This window comes from Hemitrygon akajei, chromosome 20 (genome assembly GCF_048418815.1).
Source record: "Hemitrygon akajei chromosome 20, sHemAka1.3, whole genome shotgun sequence".
Lineage (NCBI taxonomy): Eukaryota > Metazoa > Chordata > Chondrichthyes > Myliobatiformes > Dasyatidae > Hemitrygon > Hemitrygon akajei.
The window spans coordinates 1,950,261-1,970,076 of NC_133143.1; the positions used below are offsets into that span (position 1 = coordinate 1,950,261).

A 19,816-nucleotide genomic window follows, 5' to 3' on the forward strand; every position below is an offset into this window, starting at 1 on the left:
GGTACCATCTGTAGAGAAAGAAACTGGGTTGATGTTTCATATCAATCAGCACCTATCAGCGCTGATGGACTATGGACCTGAATTGTTAATCCTATTTCTCTCTCTACTGATGCTGCCTGAGTATTTTCAGTATTTCCTGTTTTTATTTCATATTACTAATGCTGGAAATATTCAGTAAGGTACTGTTGAAAGGTCATTAGACTAAAGCGCTAACTGTTCTTAGCACAGATATTGCTGGACCTGGTGAGTATTTAAAACAGTTTTGATTTAAATTCCACTTTTCATTTGTATCGCTGCTCCCCTTACCTGGTTTGGCAACAAAACAAAAGCATTTCCTTGTTATTCCGTAAAACTTCCAGTAAGACAAGAAAAGATTTTGCACGAATTACTGTTAAAGGACTTTCCAATAAACGGACAACTTTTGTGACAAAATCCTGCAGAAAAGGAACAATTCTAGTGAGATAAAGTTGGATCAGTCTTAATGTATACAGTTCTTTAACAACAATAATGCTTATACAAATGAAAATATGAACCTTTGACAGTATATTCAAAGTTCAAATTTCAAAATAAATTACTGAAGTACATACATGTCACCATATACAACCCACAGATTTGTTTTTAATAAACTCAATGAAAGACCGCACTAACCTGGGCATTCAACCAGTGTGCAAAAGACAACCAACTGTGCTAAAAAAGAAATAATAATGATAAATAACTAAATAAGCAATAAATATTGGAGGACGAGTTTAAGAGAACCATGGTACCTAATGGCAACTCCTTTGCTTGCATCTTCAGAAACAGCTCTATTTCTGTCTTTAATATCTCTATTTTTCCCTTTCAGGGTTCTTTTGAAAACCCTGTCCTAGAGTTACATGAGGAATTCAGTTCTTTGTGGGAATGGGACCCGCTCTCGGGGTCTCACTACTGGCTGCTATTCGATATGCCAAGGATGATGCGGCCTAGAAGACTAGCACGCCTTCAGGGTTCCGGGTTTCGTGGTTATGGAGATGGGCGGACTCGAGGTCAGTGCCACTGTAGGAAACTGGTGTGTGGTGGGAGACGGAAGATTGAAAGCAGCAAGCTGGCTGCTGGCTGTGTGCCTAGAGCCCCGAGTTCTTTGGGTACAGAGCTCAGAAGAAGCAATGCAACAGGATTTTAACATCATAAATCAGCGAGTTGCTTGTTATGTCTCTCCTCTCTCTGTGAAACAGGGACACTTCTTTTTCCCTTATTAGGGAGAGAGAGAGCCTGTGGTATGTCAAATTACTGGGTGAACTGCAAGTCTGTGTTTCTATTGATGCTTTGCTGCACACTTGAGTGCTCAAAGGGAGGTGTTGATGCTTTTTTTTTGCTGGTGGGGCATGGGGAGGGGTCTTTGGGGTTCTAAAATTTAACTGTCATTCGTTTTTTGGGGCACTTCACTGTTTTCGTGGATGGTTGCGAAGAAGAAGTATTTCAGGATGTATATTGTATACATTTCTCTGACTTTAAATGTACCTTTGAAACCTTTGATATCAAGAACATGAGATGACGAGTCCTTGAATGTGATTCCATAGGTTGTGTAAACGTTTCAATGATGGGACAAGCGAACTTAACTGAATTTATCCCCTTTGGTTCAAGAGTCTAATGACTGAGGGGTAATAACTGTTCCTGAACCTGGTGGTGTGAGTCCGGAGATGAGAGCACGACCTGGCTGGTGGGGTCCTTCTGTGAATACATGGCTCTTCCATAGAGAGAGTTAAGTGCACCGAGTTCCCGGGAATCCACATCACGGATGACCTCACTTCATCCCATCATATCACCTCCCTGAGCAAGAAGGCACAGCAGTGCCTCCACTTCCTCAGATTGAGGCAAGCAAGGCTCCTCCCCCATCTTACCTGCCTTTTATAGCAGTACCATTGAGAGCATCCTAACAGGTTGCATCTCCATCTGGTATGGGAGCAATTGAGCATCAGACCAGAAGTCCCTACAAAGGACTGTGAGTACAGCTGAGAGCATCATAAGGCCTACATCCATTAGGGACGTTTATCAGGAGAGCTGCGCATGCAGAGCCCTGAGTATTATTAAGGATCCTACCCATCATCCATCCAGCATCCTCTTTTGACTTCCTACCATCAGGAAGGAGACAATGATGCATAAAAACAAGGACATGCAGGATGAGGAATAGTTTCTTCCCCCAGGCCATGAAGCTTCTGAACACTCTGCAGCATTGTTTTCAAAGTGTCACTGGTTAATCTGTTCAATACCTTACAAATTTTAATATGAATGCACTTTAGTTCATTATTTATGTGTGATTCATCTGTAGATTTTATCCTCACCTTCATAAGTTATCAGGTGTTATGTGTTTTATGTGTACTACTGTACTTTACAACCTGATTTGAAGAAATGTTGTCTCATTTCTATATACATTATATGGTTATATATGTTATATACATGTATATAGTTAAATGACAATAAATTTGACTTGAAATGCACTAAGTGCTGCATTTCTGTTCCAGATCCACTTCTGTTCATGCACTACTCCAAGGGGACCACTTAGAACATTCCTCTGAGGTTTTACTCATCTTTCCTCAACTGTCACAAGGGAAAACCCTGTAGAAATACTTCATTATTTCAGATGAGCTCTCAGTTGTTTCCCCCCTTCTAGCCTATGGTGTAATTTCACTACTTTTTTTTTCAGTACTTTTACTTTTGCTATCTTGTGACCCAGATCTGGGAGAGACTTTTCTCTAAACCTAGTGTATAACACAGAGCCTTGCTGAATTACTGCATCAGGCCAGCTCTTTTTTATTTACATTTTGGGAACAAATGATGTGTTTTTTAAAACTACTTTCTCTGGCTCAGCAATGCAGTTAAGAAATCTCAGGTCAGTTTCACTGATGTTAAAAGGACAGAAGTTGTGTGTCTCCACAATATGCACTACAACAGCAACTTCTGTTTTAGATAATTTACTTGTTTTCATGGTGAAGATAGGAGCTAATCTGTAGGAGATAATGTAGCTCCATGAGTACAGTGAGATAGGGTGTATCTAATAATCACTTTTTAACATTCAAGATAATGGAAGTGACAGCCCCAAGTGATCTGTTTTAACCAGTATGTATTGTGCTGGGCAGCTTACCAAAATGAGGGTCATATAATTTGAAACAGCAGCATTTTAAATGATTCAGCATTCTGCTTGGGGGAATGGATACCAAAGTTTCTCATACATGCTCAAGTGCAACTGTTTCCCAGCGGCTCAGCTGTTGAATGATGCCTTCACTCAGAGTCAGAGAGCATAGAAAGCATTCAGTGCACCATGTCCATGCCATTTACCAACAGTTCTGCACCGTGTCCATTCAACTGCTTGCCTAAATCATTCTTCAATTTTGAGAGATGACCTCTCTCCACCATCCACTCTTGATGAGAAAACCTTGTCCCTCACAGCCCCTCTATAACTCTTACTCCTTCGCTTAACTAGATTTAATTGTCTCTGCAATGTTGAAGATCTTCCTACCAGCTACAATATCTATGCTCCTCCTAATTTTACATACCTCTGTTAGCTCCCTCATCAGGTTCACCCATTCCAAGGAAGACAAACTGAGCCAATTCACTTCGCATAACTCAACCTAGGCAACGCCTTGGAGAAATATACATTGTACTAACCAGAACTATACATGAGACTCCAGTTGTGATCTAACCCAAGTTTTATAAAGTTGTCCCTGCTCTTACATCTAATGCCCAAGGTAATGAAAGCCAGAATTCCACTTATGTAAACAGAGAAGTATTAATTTCAGACGTTACCTATGCCCTCTGCTGCCACGCACAGGCTGCTATTTTGAATGCCAATGTGGCCCACGCCTGCCCTGGGTGCTCTCATGCCCTTTTAAACTGCTTTGGGATTTTCTTTAATCTTGTCTGCCAGTCATATTCATTGCCCTTCATAATTTCTATTTTAAGTGTTCCCTTCTTTCGCTATTTAAGTATTTTCCCCAATCACTGCACTATTGTGCTGTTGCTGCACGGATTGCTTGATCTCTAAATAGCATTCTTTGCATTCCTCCACCAAACAACAAGGGAAAATCGTTGCTGAATGTCAGCTCTGGCAATTTCCCATAGTCAAGCAGCCTTTTATAACGGCAACAGCTTTACCAGGAGCCCATCAATGGTGGGGTTTGACCTTCCTGTCCCCCATCCCCACAAAGCAATAATCTAGGATCTCCACTAGAATTGAAGACTTTTCTACCACTGTACTTACTTTTCTTCTTGCTTTAACTCTCTCCTGCATTCCAATATAGTAATGCTTCAGCTGACAAGTGCAGATCTGGACATGGTTACATACTGAACAATTTGCATACATTGCTTAGAGATGAAAGTTTTGAAGGAGACACTTCTCATTGTACATAGCACATCATGAAGTAGCACTGGACTCATAAATGAATGTCGCATCGTATCAAGTGGACATGAAAGTCAACATGTTAAACTATATACCATATAAACCATATAACAATTACAGCACGGAAACAGGCCATCTCGGCCCTTCTTGTCCATGCCGAATGCCTACTCTCACCTAGTCCCACCAACCTGCACTCAAGCCCATAACCCTCCATTCCTTTCCTATACATATACCTATCCAATTTTTTTTTTAATGACAATATCGAACCTGCGTCTACCACTTCTACTGGAAGCTCATTCCACACAGCTACTGCTCTCTGAGTAAAGAAGTACCCCCTCATGTTACCCCTAAACTTTTGCCCCTTAACTCTCAACTCACATCCTCTTGTTTGGATCTGCCCTACTCTCAATGGAAAAAGCCTATCCACATCAACTCTATCTATCCCACTCATAACTTTAAATACCTCTATCAAGTCCCCCCTCAACCTTCTACGCTCCAAAGAATAACCTAACTTGTTCAACCTTTCTCTGTAACTTAGGTGCTGAAACCCAGGTAACATTCTAGTAAATCTCCTCTGTACTCTCTCTATTTTGTTGACATCTTTCCTATAATTCGGTGACCAGAACTGTACACAATACTCCAAATTTGGCCTTACCAATGCCTTACACAATTTTAACATTACATCCCAACTCCTATACCCAATGCTCTGATTTATAAAGGCCAGCATACCAAAAGCTTTCTTCACCACCCTATCCACATGAGATTCCACCTTCAGGGAACTATGCACCATTATTCCTAAATCACTCTGTTCTACTGCATTCCTCAGTGCCCTACCATTTACCACGTATGTCCTATTTTGATTAGTCCTACCAAAATGTAGCACCTCACACTTATCAGCCTTAAACTCCATCTGCCATCTTCCAGTCCACTCTTCTAACTGGCCTAAATCTCTCAGCAAACTTTGAAAACCTACTTCATTATCCACAACGCCACCTATCTTAGTATCATCTGCATACTTACTAATCCAATTTACCACCCCATCATCCAGATCATTTACATATATGACAAACAACATTGGACCCAGTACAGATCCCTGAGACACACCACTAGTCACCGGCCTCCAACCTGACAAACAGTTATCCACCACTACTCTCTGGCAACTCCCATCCAGCCACTGTTGAATCCATTTTACTACTTCAATATTAATACCTAATGATTGAACCTTCCTAACTAACCTTCCATGCGGAACCTTGTCAAAGGCCTTACTGAAGTCCATATAGACAACATCCACTGCTTTACCCTCATCAACTTTCCTAGTAACCTCTTCAAAAAATTCAATAAGATTTGTCAAACATGACCTTCCACGCACAAATCCATGTTGACTGTTTCTAATCAGACTCTGTTGATCCAGATAATTATATATACCATCTCTAAGAATACTTTCCATTAATTTACCCACCACTGACGTCAAACTTACAGGCCGATAATTGCTAGGTTTACTCTTAGAACCCTTTTTAAACAATAGAACCACATGAGCAATACTCCAATCCTCCGGCACCATCCCCATTTCTAATGACATTTGAAATATTTCTGTCAGAGCCTCTGCTATTTCTACACTAACTTCCGTCAAGGTCCCAGGGAATATCCTGTCAGGACCTGGAGACTTATCCACTTTTATATTCTTTAAAAGCACCAGTACTTCCTCTTCTTTAATCATAGTTTCCATAACTACCTTACTTGTTTCCCTTACCTTACACAATTCAATATGTTGTCTAAAGTTCTCCCTTTGATGAGGCATTAACCTGAAGGCTGTTAGTTCAATAGGATACAAAAGATCCCATGGTTCTACTTGAAGAGGGATTGAAAGTTTCCCAAATTCTTGGTAATCAGAACCCATCAGCTTATACAGTAGACACTTATGTGGTCCTGTTACATATTTAATAACAGCAATGCACCTTGATACCTCAAGCTTGATTAGATATGATAACAAATTGTTTCTCCTATATGTGGTTTGGTGAGAATAGTGGCTCTGATAAAAATAACTTCTTCATTTGTGGCAGACAAAATCATGTAGGAATATCTTAAAACAAAAACCAAATGCATGGTAGCTTGGAAGCTGCACAATATGTTAAAGTCATCGTGCAATCACTCTGCATAAGTTGGTATTATGGTCTTTCTGCAACAGAGTAAAACCCTTGGTGGTGAAAAACCACACTGATGCCGAATATCATGAAGGAAGATAAGATTGGCTGAATGATCTTATCAAATCTTCAAGCATGAGAAAGGGAATAGAGACTGCCATGGCCTTGTGGAATGAGCTTGCTTAGGAACAGAGCACTGAATATTACTTTCTACAAAGTGAGAACAGACAAGGTGATTAGAAAGAACCTCAAGAGTGAGATTAATAATTGGAAACACCAACAAGGTTATAGACATAAGAATTTAAGAGAAGATGTTTTTACCCAAAGAGGAGTTGCAGTTTGGAGGTCACTACCTGAAAATGTGCTAGAAGGAAAAACCCTCCCCACCCTTAAAAGTTAGCTGGATGATTACTGCGAATGCAGTATCTCACAAAACTGTAGGCCAAAGCTGAAAGCTTGGATGACTTTCAATTAACTTTCTCTATGAGCATGGTCAAAGTAAAATGAATAGGTGAATACCCCTGTGATATCTTAATATATGGACAAAGAAGTGCCCTGAAATAAAAATGCTAATGGAACTTCTGTTAAGAGATGAGAGAACATCACACCACCATTGGCATGTGTTTTGGAGATTAAACCAAAATGTAGCTGTCTCAAAACCTTTCACCTCTGCTGAAATGAAGTGCGGAAAGAGTCAATAGGTGGTTGAAAGGATAACAATAATGTAAATCCCCCTGTGCAATACATTCAAACACACTGTTGCACAGATAACAGTTAAAACTTGGTTCCCCAATACAATTATACAAGCTATGAAATCAACTACAGCTCCAACTTCTGACTTTACTGATATTGAGCAAACTAATATATAAAGAAATTAAAATATTTCCTGTCTGTGGTAGTGAAAAGCTACGAACTACTGAATGACTCAAGGCTACAATTCACCATCATTTTCCCCGGGGCAATCAGAGATGGATAACTATGGTTCTGAAAGCAATATTTAGAGCTTGTGAATGAATGTATGAAAATTACACCTGATGACAGTTTGCAAACACATACAAAGGAACGGTAAATATTAACTAAATGAAACTAATCTTATGACATACCTTTTCCTGTACCAGTCTTTGTAAGTGTACACCAGATGACAACATTGCAATAAACATAGTCAATATATACTGCTGTATACGGCTTACTCCTGCCTGCAGTGAGTTCAGCACTGCCGTGAGGCCGACCTTATCAATGACACTTTGAAAAGCACTGGCAGAATGGCGAGTAATTCTGCACAAAGCCTGCAGGGAGCAGAGAAATGTTGCACAGGTTCAGTCTGATTATACACCAAATATATAGACTCAAAAACTTCCAACCTAAATGATGTGATACCATGTGGTCCAGTTCAACTTTAAAACAGCTGATCTATATGGAATGGTCAACTTACGACCAGAACTGTTTTATAAGAAATTAATTAAATGCTAAGACCAGGAGATCAACTGAGATTGTAAGCATCTTTAGTACTGTTTTATTTGAATAAATTTTACTGGATTGTTTTTTTTCTTTCCCCTTTTATCACAATATTACAGCCATTACAGAAAGACACAGACTGTAGATGCTGGAAATCTGAAACAACACACAAGATGCTGGGGAAACTCAAGGGGTCAGGCACCATCTATTGAGGGAAATGGACAGTCAATGTTTTGGTTGTTCCCTCATCAGGAATGGAAAGGTGGGAGATAGCCAGCGTAAAATGTTGGGAAGAAGGAATGGAGTGAGAGCTGGCCATTGATATTCAGATAGGTGGATACAGATGTGGAAGGTAATGACAGGCAGGTGAAGGGGGGGAGGAGTGGGAATGATGTAAGAAACTGGGAGAAGATAGATGGAAGATGGTGAATCTGATGAGAGAAGACAGTGAATCATGGACTTCCGGTTTAAGACGGCGCAGGTGAAGCACAGTGACAATTTGCTGGCAGCAAAACTAACTATTAATTTCTTTATTACTCACACTTTTTGTCAAAAATGATCATTGCTTTCAACTATCCTGTATGACCAGGCATTTTTTGAGGTGTGAAATGAAGTCTTGAAGGTGCAGGATGGTTGTGGTGTGGTTTGTACAGGCTGAATTGAGGCGGTGGGACCCAGGCCCGAGAGCGGGGAATGAGCCAATGTTTGCCTGCCGGAGCAGACTTGGAGGTGATTCGAAGCAGCAGAACAGAAGTGAGGCACACTCGAGGCAGCTGGGCCTAGCCCCAAGGGCGAGAAACAAGCCGAGGTTTGAATGATTTAAGCCCTGTGCCAAATTCAGGAACAAGATGAGCCCCGGGCTCAAAAGAGCATCAAAGTGACAGGGCCCAGGTCCGAGAGCAAGGAACGACCCACTGTTTGGACAATTTAAACTCTAGGCTAGATTGAAAAGTCCAGTGTGTCGGGGCTGGAGGTAAGGGGCGAGCCAGTATTCAGCTCGCTGCTCTGCACTGAACTGGGGGTGTGGCCTACAACTAACAGGTTCCTGGATCAGATGCAGTGATGACTGGCTTCATGACTGTGGACTCACTTTTGTGAACTTCGGTTCTGAATGTAATTTGTTTACTTCTATTGTTTGAATTTTTTTTTTTGCACATTGGGTGTTTGACAGTCTTAGATAGATAATAGGTGCAGAAGTAGGCCATTCAGCCCTTTGAACCAGAACTGCCATTCAATGTGATCATGGCTGATCATCTACAAGCAGTAACCCGTTCCTGCCTTCTCCCCATATCCCTTGACTCAGTTATCTTTAAGAGCTCTATCTAACTCTTTCTTGATAGCATCCAGAGAATTGGCCTCCACTGCCTTCTGAGGCAGAGCATTCCATAGATCCACAACTCTCTGGGTGAAAAAGTTTTTCCTCAACTCCATTCTAAATGGCCTACCCCTTATTCTTAAACTGTGGCCTCTGGTTCTGGACTCCCCCAAAATCGGGAACATGTTTCCTGCCTCTATCATGTCCAATCCCTTAGTAATCTTATATGTTTCAATCAGATCCCCTCTCATCCTTCTAAATTCCAGTGTATACAAGCCCAGTCGCTCCAATCTTTCAACATATGACAGTCCTGCCATCCCAGGAATTAATCTTGTGAACCTAAGCTGCACTCCCTCAATAGCAAGAATGTCCTTCCTCAAATTTGGAGACCAAACTTCACACAATACTCCAGGTGTGGTCTCACTAGGGCCCTGTACAACTGCAGAAGGACCTCTTTGCTCCTGTACTCAACTCCCCTTGTTATGAAGGCCAACATGCAGTTAGCTTTCTTCACTGCCTGCTGTACCTGCATGCTTACCTTCAGTGACTGATGTACAAGAACACCTAGATCTCATTGTACTTCCCCTTTTCCTAACTTGACACCATTCAGATAGTAATCTGCCTTCCTGTTCTTGCCACCAAAATGGATAACCTCACATTTATCCACATTAAACTGCATCTGCCATGCATCTGCCCACTCACCCAACCTGTCCCAAGTCACCCTGCATTCTCCTAACATCCTCCTCACATTTCACACTGCCACCCAGCTTTGTGTCATCTGCAAATTTGCTAATGTTACTTTTAATCCCTTCATCTAAATCATTAACCTATATTGTAAATAGCTGCGGCTCCAGCACCGAACCTTGCGGTACCCCACTAGTCACTGCCTGCCATTCTGAAAAGAACCTGTTAATCCCTACTCTGTTTCTTGTCTGCCAACCAATTTTCTATCCATGTCAGTACCCTACCCCCAATACCACGTGCTCTAATTTTGCCCACTAATCTCCTATGTGGGACCTTATCAAAGGCTTTCTGAAGTCTTCTTTTGTTTTAATGGGTTCTATTGGGTTTCTTTGTTAAGAGGTTGTCTGTAAGGAGATGAATCTCAAGGTTGTATATACGTTGATAATAAATGTACCTTGAACTTTGAATAAAGGGAAATAGGTGAGGAGAGGAACTAGAGGGAGGAAAATGTAGGTGATGTCCCCTCTCATCTTCTCTAGCTCTTTGTCATGTTTATCTATCATTTCCCAGATTCTTATAACATTCCCATTCTCTCCCCTCCAATAGCCTATTATCCCATTGGATCCACCTTTCACCCACCAGCTCTTGCTCCACCCCTTTCCTCAACCTTCTCATACTGGCGACCTCCCCTCTTGAATCAACCCTGAACATCAACTGCCCATTTCCCTTCATAGATGTTGCCCGACCCTATGAGCTCTTCCAACATTTTGCACATAAGTGCCACTGTGGAAAGATTACAATATTAAAACCATGACAGAAGCATGGCATCTCAATGTTCCAGGATACAATATTCCAGCACAAAAGAGGTAAAAGAGGACAGAGAGTTGTACTGTTAACCAGGAAGAGTATTTCAGCAATACTCAGAGAGGATGTCCTGGTGGGGAGTTCAGGTGGAATAACCCAGACAGGCCATTTGGATAGAATTTAGAAATACAAAAAATACACAAGGGGCCCCAATAGTTAATGGGCATTAGAGATGCAAATATGTAGGGAAATCCAAAAAAGGTGTAGGTAGGAATAATAGGAGTGCTATTATTAATAATAATAGGAATAATAGAAAAACTATTAGGAATAATAGTAAGAGATTTTAGTTTCCCTAATATAGACTGCGACTGCCACTGTGTTAAGGAATTAGATAGGACAGAATTGGTTATGTGTATCCAGATCAGTCTTTTTTTCTATTCACCATGAAGATTAAGAAATGAGGCAAAGTAAGTGGGGAAGTACTTTGGGACCAGTGATCAGAATTCAATTAGCTTCAAGACAGCAGAAGATAGGGCTGCTCCACAAATTCCAAATTGAGCCAAAGCAAATTTTGATGGCACTAGACAAGAACTTGCAAACACTGATTGGGCAAGGCTATTAGGAGACAAAAGGACATCCAGCAAATGGAAGCTGTTAAAAACAAGATAGGGAGAGTTCAGAATCAATATGCCCTTGTGCAAAGGCAAGGCTGGCAGGATTAGGGAACCCTGCCTGGTGAGTGTTATTGAGGCTCTGGTCAGAACAAAGAGGCATATTTCAGGTATAGGCAGCTGAAATCGTGAGCCCCTTGAGTCAATGTTGTTGGAATACACTTAACAAGGAAACCAGGACAAAAAGAAGTCATGAGATATTCTTGGCAGATAAGGTAAATGGGAATCCTGTAAGATTCTGTAGCTATATTAAGAGCTAAGAGATAACTGGGGGGAGAGATTTGCTAGATCCCCTCAAGCATCAGTATGGTAATCTGTGTATGGAGATGGGTGAGATCTTAAATTAAAACTGTATTTAGCATGGAGAAGGGCATGGAAATTGGAGAGTTCAGCAAAGAGAACAGTAGCGTGTCAACAATAGAAAAAACAAGGTGTCAGCAGTCCCGAAGCACATAAAGGTGCATAGACCAGGTGTTTCCACAGACACTCTGGGAAGGAAAGGAAGACACTTCTGAGACAGTTCTGTGTTATCTGCCAGTGAGGTAAGAGAAGTCTGGCGGATTTCTGAAAAGGGCTGTAAGGACAAGGCTGGGAGCAAGATGCTAGTGAGCCTTATATCCATGGTGGGGAAGTGAGTGGAAGGGATTCTAAGGGATGGAACTTATCTGCATATGGAAACATCAGAATTGATTAGAGATAGTCAACGTGGCTTTGTGTATGATATATCGTGTCTCCCAAATCTGATTCCGTTTTTTGAAGTGACCAAGAGGATGATAAGGACAGGCTAGTGGACATTGTCTACATGAACTTTAGCAGGGCCTTTGACAAGGTCCTACATGGTAGGCTGGCCCAGAGGAAGAATGCATGGGATCTATGGTGAGATAACAAATTGGCTTGGTGGAAAGAGACAGACAACTACTCAGACATTATGGTATTCTTTGACACCGAGTTGTTAAATTTGATGTAGTTTCATCATAGAAGGTGGTATACCACAGAGAATGAGAGGGCAGTGTGCTGTAGCGCTTGTGCAGCACCGGGCATGCAGGTGGAATCCCCACCCCAGTACGATATTACAAGATGTAATGGTGCCGGAGAACATAATGGCTAAAATTAAAATGAACAGTGCTGCAAAAGCTCAGCGGGTCAGGCACATCTGGAGAATGTTAATCTGTTTCTCTTTCCACTGAAGCTGCTGAACCTGCTGAGTGTTTCCAGCATTCTGTTTCTATTTTCAGCCTACCAGCAGCTGTTCAACATTATCGGTGAGTCTGCTAACTTCATCAGTAGGGATATGAGGGAGGTGAAGAGGGAACAACAGGACAAAGATATTGAGCTGAATCTTCTTTCATGTCTCCTGTCAAACAGCAAAATAACACTACCAATAATACAGGAATAGAGTACCCGCCCCTCTCTTTCCTGGAAAGATTTTGAAGAAAAAGGGAGAACAAAGAAATAATAACCATGGTGTTAATGGAAGATCCATGCCTCAAGATTAAAACTGAACTTCATTTGAAACAGCTGAAATTTATTTCATAAGACTTATATTTACAGATGTGCTATAATAAATTATGGGTAGTGAAAGCTTACCGAAATGGCTGTCACTCGTAAAGAGTCCATTGTGGAATGTGTAAACAGGTACCAAAGCATTTGACCAAACTCTCCAGTAATGAATCCTTGGACTGGCAATGAATTTGTGGTGCAAACATTCTCCACAATTTTTGCCGCTAAATGATTAGTAATAGGATCTCCCTAAAAGAGGAAAAAATGAATCATTTAACAACTGTGGTAAACTTGAAACAGTAGCAATTCCACCAATAGACAACATACATACTTTGTTCAAACTGTAACTTCTCAGTTGTACACTAAACACAGCGTATGTCTTTCAGAATGCATAGCCCCATTGGTTCAGATGGCTGGTATAATTCTTCTACAAGCATTACCTTTTATTAAAACTTTTAAATAGCTGTCACAACTTTAAGTCATTCACAAGATGTGTATTTCATTTTGACAACTGAGTGGCAGTTTCAGATAGCAGCAGCAGCCATCTTGTTTCAAATATGGAATCAGCAGTCAATGGCCACTTTTATAGGTATGCCTTTACACCTGCTCATTAATGCAAATATCTCATCTGCCACTCATATGGCAGCAACTCAATGCATAAAAGCAATGTCAAAAGCACTGTCCAAAGAGGAAAGGGAGAACATCAGATAGTGGAGAGCAACCCTGCAGCTGTCCCCCTCAACAATAAATACTCCATTTTGGGTACTGTGGGGGGAATGACCTATCTGGGTGAAGCAACAGCGGCCGTGCCTCTGGCACTGAATCTGGGTCTCTGGTTCAAAATGCTAGGCAACTGAAGAGGATGGCAGCAGTATTAGTGGACTCTATAGTTAGAATGGCAGGTCGGTGATTCTGTGGACATGAAAATGAAAATCGAATGGCTCCCAGGTACTAGGGTCCAAAATCTTTCTGGACACGCTCACGATATCCTGAAAAGGAAGGGTGATCTACTTTGCATTGAAAGGAGAGACAGGAAAACATAGGTAGTGGTGTGGCTCTGTTGGTAAGAGATGGAATTACGTCTTTAGAAAGAGATGGCATAGGGTTAGAGAATGTTGAATCTTAGTGGGTGGAGTTAAGTCATTGCAAGGGTTTAAAATCCATTATGGGAATCAAATACAGACCTCCAAATAGACAATAGACAATAGGTGCAGAAGTAGACCATTCAGCCCTTCGAGCCTGCACCGCCATTTTGAGATCATGGCTGATCAATTACTATCAATACCCGGTTCCTGCCTTGTCCCCATATCCCTTGATTCCCCTATCCATAAGATACCTATCTAGCTCCTTCTTGAAAGCATCCAGAGAATTGGCCTCCACTACCTTCCGAGGCAGTGCATTCCAGACCCCCACAACTCTCTGTGAGAAGAAGTTTTTCCTTAAATCTGTCCTAAATGACCTACCCCTTATTCTCAAACCATGCCCTCTGGTACTGGACTCTCCCAGCATCTGGAACATATTTCCTGCCTCTATCTTGTCCAATCCCTTAATAATCTTATATGTTTCAATCAGATCCCCTCTCAATCTCCTTAATTCCAGCGTGTACAAGCCCAGTCTCTCTAACCTCTCTGCGTAAGACAGTCCAGACATCCCAGGAATTAACCTCGTGAATCTACGCTGCACTTCCTCTACAGCCAGGATGTCCTTCCTTAACCCTGAAGACCAAAACTGTACACAATACTCCAGGTGTGGTCTCACCAGGGCTCTGTACAAATGCAAGAGGATTTCCTTGCTCTTGTACTCAACTCCCTTTGTAATAAAGGCCAACATTCCATTAGCCTTCTTCACTGCCTGCTGCACTTGCTCATTCACCTTCAGTGACTGATGAACAAGGACTCCTAGGTCTCTTTGTATTTCTCCCTTACCTAACTCTACACCATTCAGATAATAATCTGCCTTCCTATTCTTACTCCCAAAGTGGATAACCTCACACTTATTCACATTAAACGCCATCTGCCAAGTATCTGCCCACTCACCCAGCCTATCCAAGTCACCCTGAATTCTCCTAACATCCTCATCACATGTCACCCTGCCACCCAGCTTAGTATCATCAGCAAATTTGCTGATGTTATTTTCAATGCCTTCATCCAAATCGTTGACGTAAATCGTAAACAGCTGTGGTCCCAATACCGCGCCCTGTGGCACCCCACTAGTCCCCACCTGCCATTCCGAGAAACACCCACTCACCGCTACCCTTTGCTTTCTATCTGCCAACCAGTTTTCTATCCAAGTCAATGTCTTCCCCCCAAGTAGCCAAGATGCGTGATTGAGATTGCAAAGGGAGCTGGAAAAGGCATGTAATAAGGGTAATGACACAATTGTAATGGGGGAACTTCAATATGCAAGGGGATTGGGAAAATCAGGCTGTGTTGGATCGCAAGAGAGGGAATTTGTTGAATACCTACGAGATGGCTCTTTAGAGCAGCTTTTGCTTGAGCCTACTCGGGGAAAGACTATCTCAGATTGGACATTGTGTAATAACTCAGATTAATGTAAAGGGAGGCAGTGTTCATAATATGATTGAATTCATATTGCAATTGCAATTTGAGAGAGAGATGCATAACTCACATGTATCAATATCACAATAGATATTCAGAGGTATGACAGAGGAGCTTGCCCAGGTGGATTGGAGGAGGATATTGGCGGGGATGACAGCAGAGCAGAGATGTGCTGAAGTTTCTGGGAAAAATTCACAAGACACAGGGTAGATATGTCCCACAGAGGAAGAAGTTCTCAAATGGGAGGGGTAGGCAATTGTGGCTGACAAAGGAAGTTAAGGACTACATAAAAGTCAGAAAAGGGCATATAAGGTAGCAAAAGTGAATGGGAAGTTGGATGATTGGGAAGCTTTTAAAATCCAACAAAGGCAACTAAAGAAGCAATAAGAAAGGAAAAGATGAAATATGAGGGTAGACTCGGCAATAATATAAAGCAAGATACTAGAAGTTTTTTTCAGTTATATAAAGAGTAAAAGGGAGGTGAGAGTTGATATTGGACCACTGGAAAATGATGCTGGTGAGGTAGTAATGGGGGGAGGGGAACAAAGAAATGGCAAATGAACTTAATGGGTTCATTGCATCAGTCTTCACTGTGGAAGACACTAGTAGTGTGTCAGAGGTCCGTGAGTGTCGGAGCAGGAGTGAGTGCTATTGCAATAACAAAGGAAAAAGTGCTAGACAAACTCAAAGGTCTTAATGTGGATAAGTCATGTGGGACTACATCCCAGAGTCCTGAGAGAGATTGCTGAAGTGATAATGGATGCATTGGTCATGATCTTCCAAGAATCACTTGATCCTGGCACGGTCCCGGAGGACTGGAAGATTGCAAATGTCACTCCACTCTTTAAGAAGGGAGGAAGGCAAAAGAAAGGAAGTTATAGACCAGTTTGCCTAACTTCAGAGGTTGGGAAAGTGTTGGAGTCTATTAGTAAGGATGAGGTTTCAGGGTACTTGGAGACTAATAATAAAATAAGTCAAAGCCAGCATGGTTTCTGTAAAGGGAAATCTTGTCTGACAAATCTGTTCGAGCTCTTCGAGGAAGTAACAAGCAGGGTGGACAACAGGTGTTTTGATAAGGTGCCACACATGAGGTTGCTTAACAAGATAAAATCCTGTGGTGTTACAGGAAAGATACTGGCATGGATAGTGGAATGGCTGACAAAGGAGGCAGCGAGTGGGAATAAAGGGGGCCTTTTCTGCTGGTGGTAACTAGTGGTGTTCCTCAGAAGTCAGTATTGGGGCCGCTAATTTTCATATTGTTTGTCAATAATTTAGATAATGGAATTGATGACTTTGTGGCAAAGTTTGTGGATGATAGGTGGAGGGGTAGGTAGAGCTGAGAAAACAACGCAATTGCAGTAGGACATAGACAAATTCAAAGAATAGGCAAAAAAATGGCAGATGGAATACAGTGGTGGGAGAAGGAACAATAGTGTGAACTATTATCTAACTGGAGAGAAGGTTCAAACAGAGGTGCAGAGGAACTTAGGAGTCCTTGTGCAAGATTCCCTGCAGGGTAATTTACAGGTTGAGACTGTGGTAAAGGTGGCAAATGCAATGTTGGTATTTATTTCAAGGGAAATCGAATATAAAATCAAGGAGATAATGCTGAGCCTTTATAAGACACTAGTCAGCTGCACTTGGAGTGTTGTCAACAGTTTTGGGCTCCATATCTTAGAAAGGATGTGTTATCTTTGGAGAGAGGGTTTGGGTCAGAGGAGATTCACAAGGATGATTCCGGGAATAAAGGGGTTAACATAAGAGGAGCGTTTGGCAGCTTGGGGACTGTACTTACTGGAATTTAGAAGAACGTGAGAGGTTCTCATTGAAACCTACAGAATGTTGAATGGACTATATAGGGTGGATGTGGAGAGGATGTTTCCTATGGTCAGGTATCCAGAACTAGAGGGCACAGCCTCAAAGCTGAGGGGCAACCTTTTAGAACAGAGGTAAGGAGGAATTTTTTTAGTCAAAGAGTAGTAAATCTGTGGAATGCTCTGCCACAGACAGCAGTAGAGGCCAAGTCTGTGGGTATGGTATATTTAAGGCAGAAGTTGATCGTTTCCTGAACAGTCAGGGCATCAAAGAGTATGGTGAACAGACAAGTGCATGGGGTTGAATGAGATTCGGGATCAGCCATGGTGGAATAGCGGAGCAGACTTGACAGGCTGAATGGCCTAATTCTGTTCTATGTCTTAAGGCAGGGGTGTCAAACTCATTTTAGGTCACGGGCCGGATTGAGCAAAATGCAGCTTCATGCGGGCCGGATCAGTCGGACGCGTGCGAACGCAGCTTTCGTTGCCTCCGTTTTTTCAGCCTGCTCTCATGTGTCTCAGTCTCTGCTATAACTACAAAGTGTTTCACTTTACAAATTCCGTTTCTTATGAAGAAGAATGCCGAGCAAGACTGCCGAATAAACACTAAAAACCCTGAAAACCTGGTACCTGAATAAACTCAGCATTAGCCATATCATACGCCATAGGCGCTTCGATTACTGGGGCCAGCTTTAATAGTAATTACCGTAGATTCCGGACTACAGAGCGCACCTGATTAAAAGCCGCTGGCTCTAATTTTAGAAATAAAATCAATTTTTTCATTGTACAGGCCGCACCGGATTTTAGGCCGCACCGAATTTCCGGCGGACCGGATTTTCGGCGCACTGGATTTCCGGCGGACCGGATTTTCGGCCGCTTGTAATATGAGATATTTACACAGAAAGATATTACACGTGTTGGGCTTCAAATTCTGCCCTGTGTTCGTTTTGGAAGAGAGACAACCAACACCGGATTACAGTGCAGCGTGGCTTTATTGCAGAACGCGTTTTGCCTTCCCCTTACATTCTGCTCTTATTTATACTCCTTTTTCCCCCAAACCAAACCCTCGCTACACATATTTGGTAAGGCTAAACTTTGTTATACCTACCGGTATTTGGTAACATCGGACACTTGTGTCCTTATTGGCCCGATACCATTCACACACGAGTTTTACTGTTTTTTTGTTTACTGAATCGCTAGCAGTTTCGGTGCAGCGGAATCCTCAGTTTCGCTCCCTCCCTCCCTTGTACTGCTGTCTAATATCACGTGAGCCATTCCTGACCTGAAGCGGCAGTCCCAAATTAAATCCTAACACACGTGAGGATTTTTTAAACTTTTAATTAAATCCGTATGGTAACATAAACAAATACATATTGCAAATGCTTTTTTTCGAACCGTGCCTGTAACACGGCTACTTTTAAAATACATACCTATCGGTAACACACAAATTACGTTGGGTATACTTTTTTACTGAACAGTGCATGAACAACATTCCAACATCTCCTAACGACTGGTTAAAAAATATATATATTCTGCAGCCTACCAGGAAAAGTTATTGATCGCCTTCTTCATCTTCCTCCTGCGCACTAAAACCATCAAAGTCCTCTTCTTCAGTGTCCGAATTGAACAACCTCAGGATCTCATCACTCACTTCAATCTCTTCGTTGTCGCTCTCACTTGAGCGCACGCGATCCTCTTCATCACGCAGCAGTCCAGCCTTTCGAAACCCGTTGGTGATGGTGGATGTTGTGACATGGCTCCAAGCATTTAGGATCCACTGGCAGACTTGAGTTAAAGATGCTCTTCGCATGTGGCCTGTTTTGGTAAAGGATTTCTCGCCGCTCGTCATCCAAGTCTCCCACTCAATGCGTAGTGCCACTTTAAATGCCCGGTTCACGCTGATGTCCAGTGGCTGCAAATACTTCGTGGTGCCCTCAGGAATCACAGCTGGAATTGAGTTTGTACTCTTGATGGCAGCTTTCACTGAATCTGTTATATGAGCCCTCATGCTGTCCATAACGAGCAACGCTTTTTTTATGTGAAAAAATCCCCCCGGTCGCTTGGCTTAGCACTCTCTGAGCCAATCCTTCATTAGACTCTCCATCATCCAACCTTTCTTATTGACTTTCACCATGATTTCTTTTGGGAATTTTTCCTTTGGCATTGTCAGCCGCTTAAAAATCACCATCGGTGGAAGCTTTAGTCCGGATGCTGTGCAGCTCAGAACACAAGTAAAATGCGTTCTCTCATGGCCACTTGTTTTCAGTATGATGGACGAGTCACCTTTTTTATTAACAGTCCGAGTGAGAGGCAGGTCAAACGTCAAAGGTACTTCATCCATATTTATGATTTCATCTGGCCCGATGGAATTCTCCGCTATCTTTGTTTGAGTGAATGTGCGGAAGTTAGCAAGTTTTTCCTCATGGTCGGGAGGGAGCTGCTGACAGAGAGTCGTGCGTACCCTGATGGACAGGCCTTTTCGTCTCATAAATCTAAAACACC

General features: G+C 42.0%; 1 protein-coding gene across 4 annotated transcripts in view; it reads right to left on the bottom strand.

Annotated features, from left to right (window-relative positions):
- Window positions 1-19,816, bottom strand: part of ulk4 (unc-51 like kinase 4) — a 730,951-nt gene that overhangs the window by 463,816 nt on the left and 247,319 nt on the right. For all 4 annotated transcript variants that reach the window (XM_073072965.1, XM_073072962.1, XM_073072961.1 and 1 more), the window contains 3 exons: window positions 13,030-13,191; window positions 7,617-7,799; window positions 307-434 (listed from right to left, as the gene is read on the bottom strand). In XM_073072965.1, coding sequence (XP_072929066.1) covers window positions 307-434; window positions 7,617-7,799; window positions 13,030-13,191 — 473 coding nt within the window. The remainder of the gene's footprint in view (window positions 1-306; window positions 435-7,616; window positions 7,800-13,029; window positions 13,192-19,816) is intronic.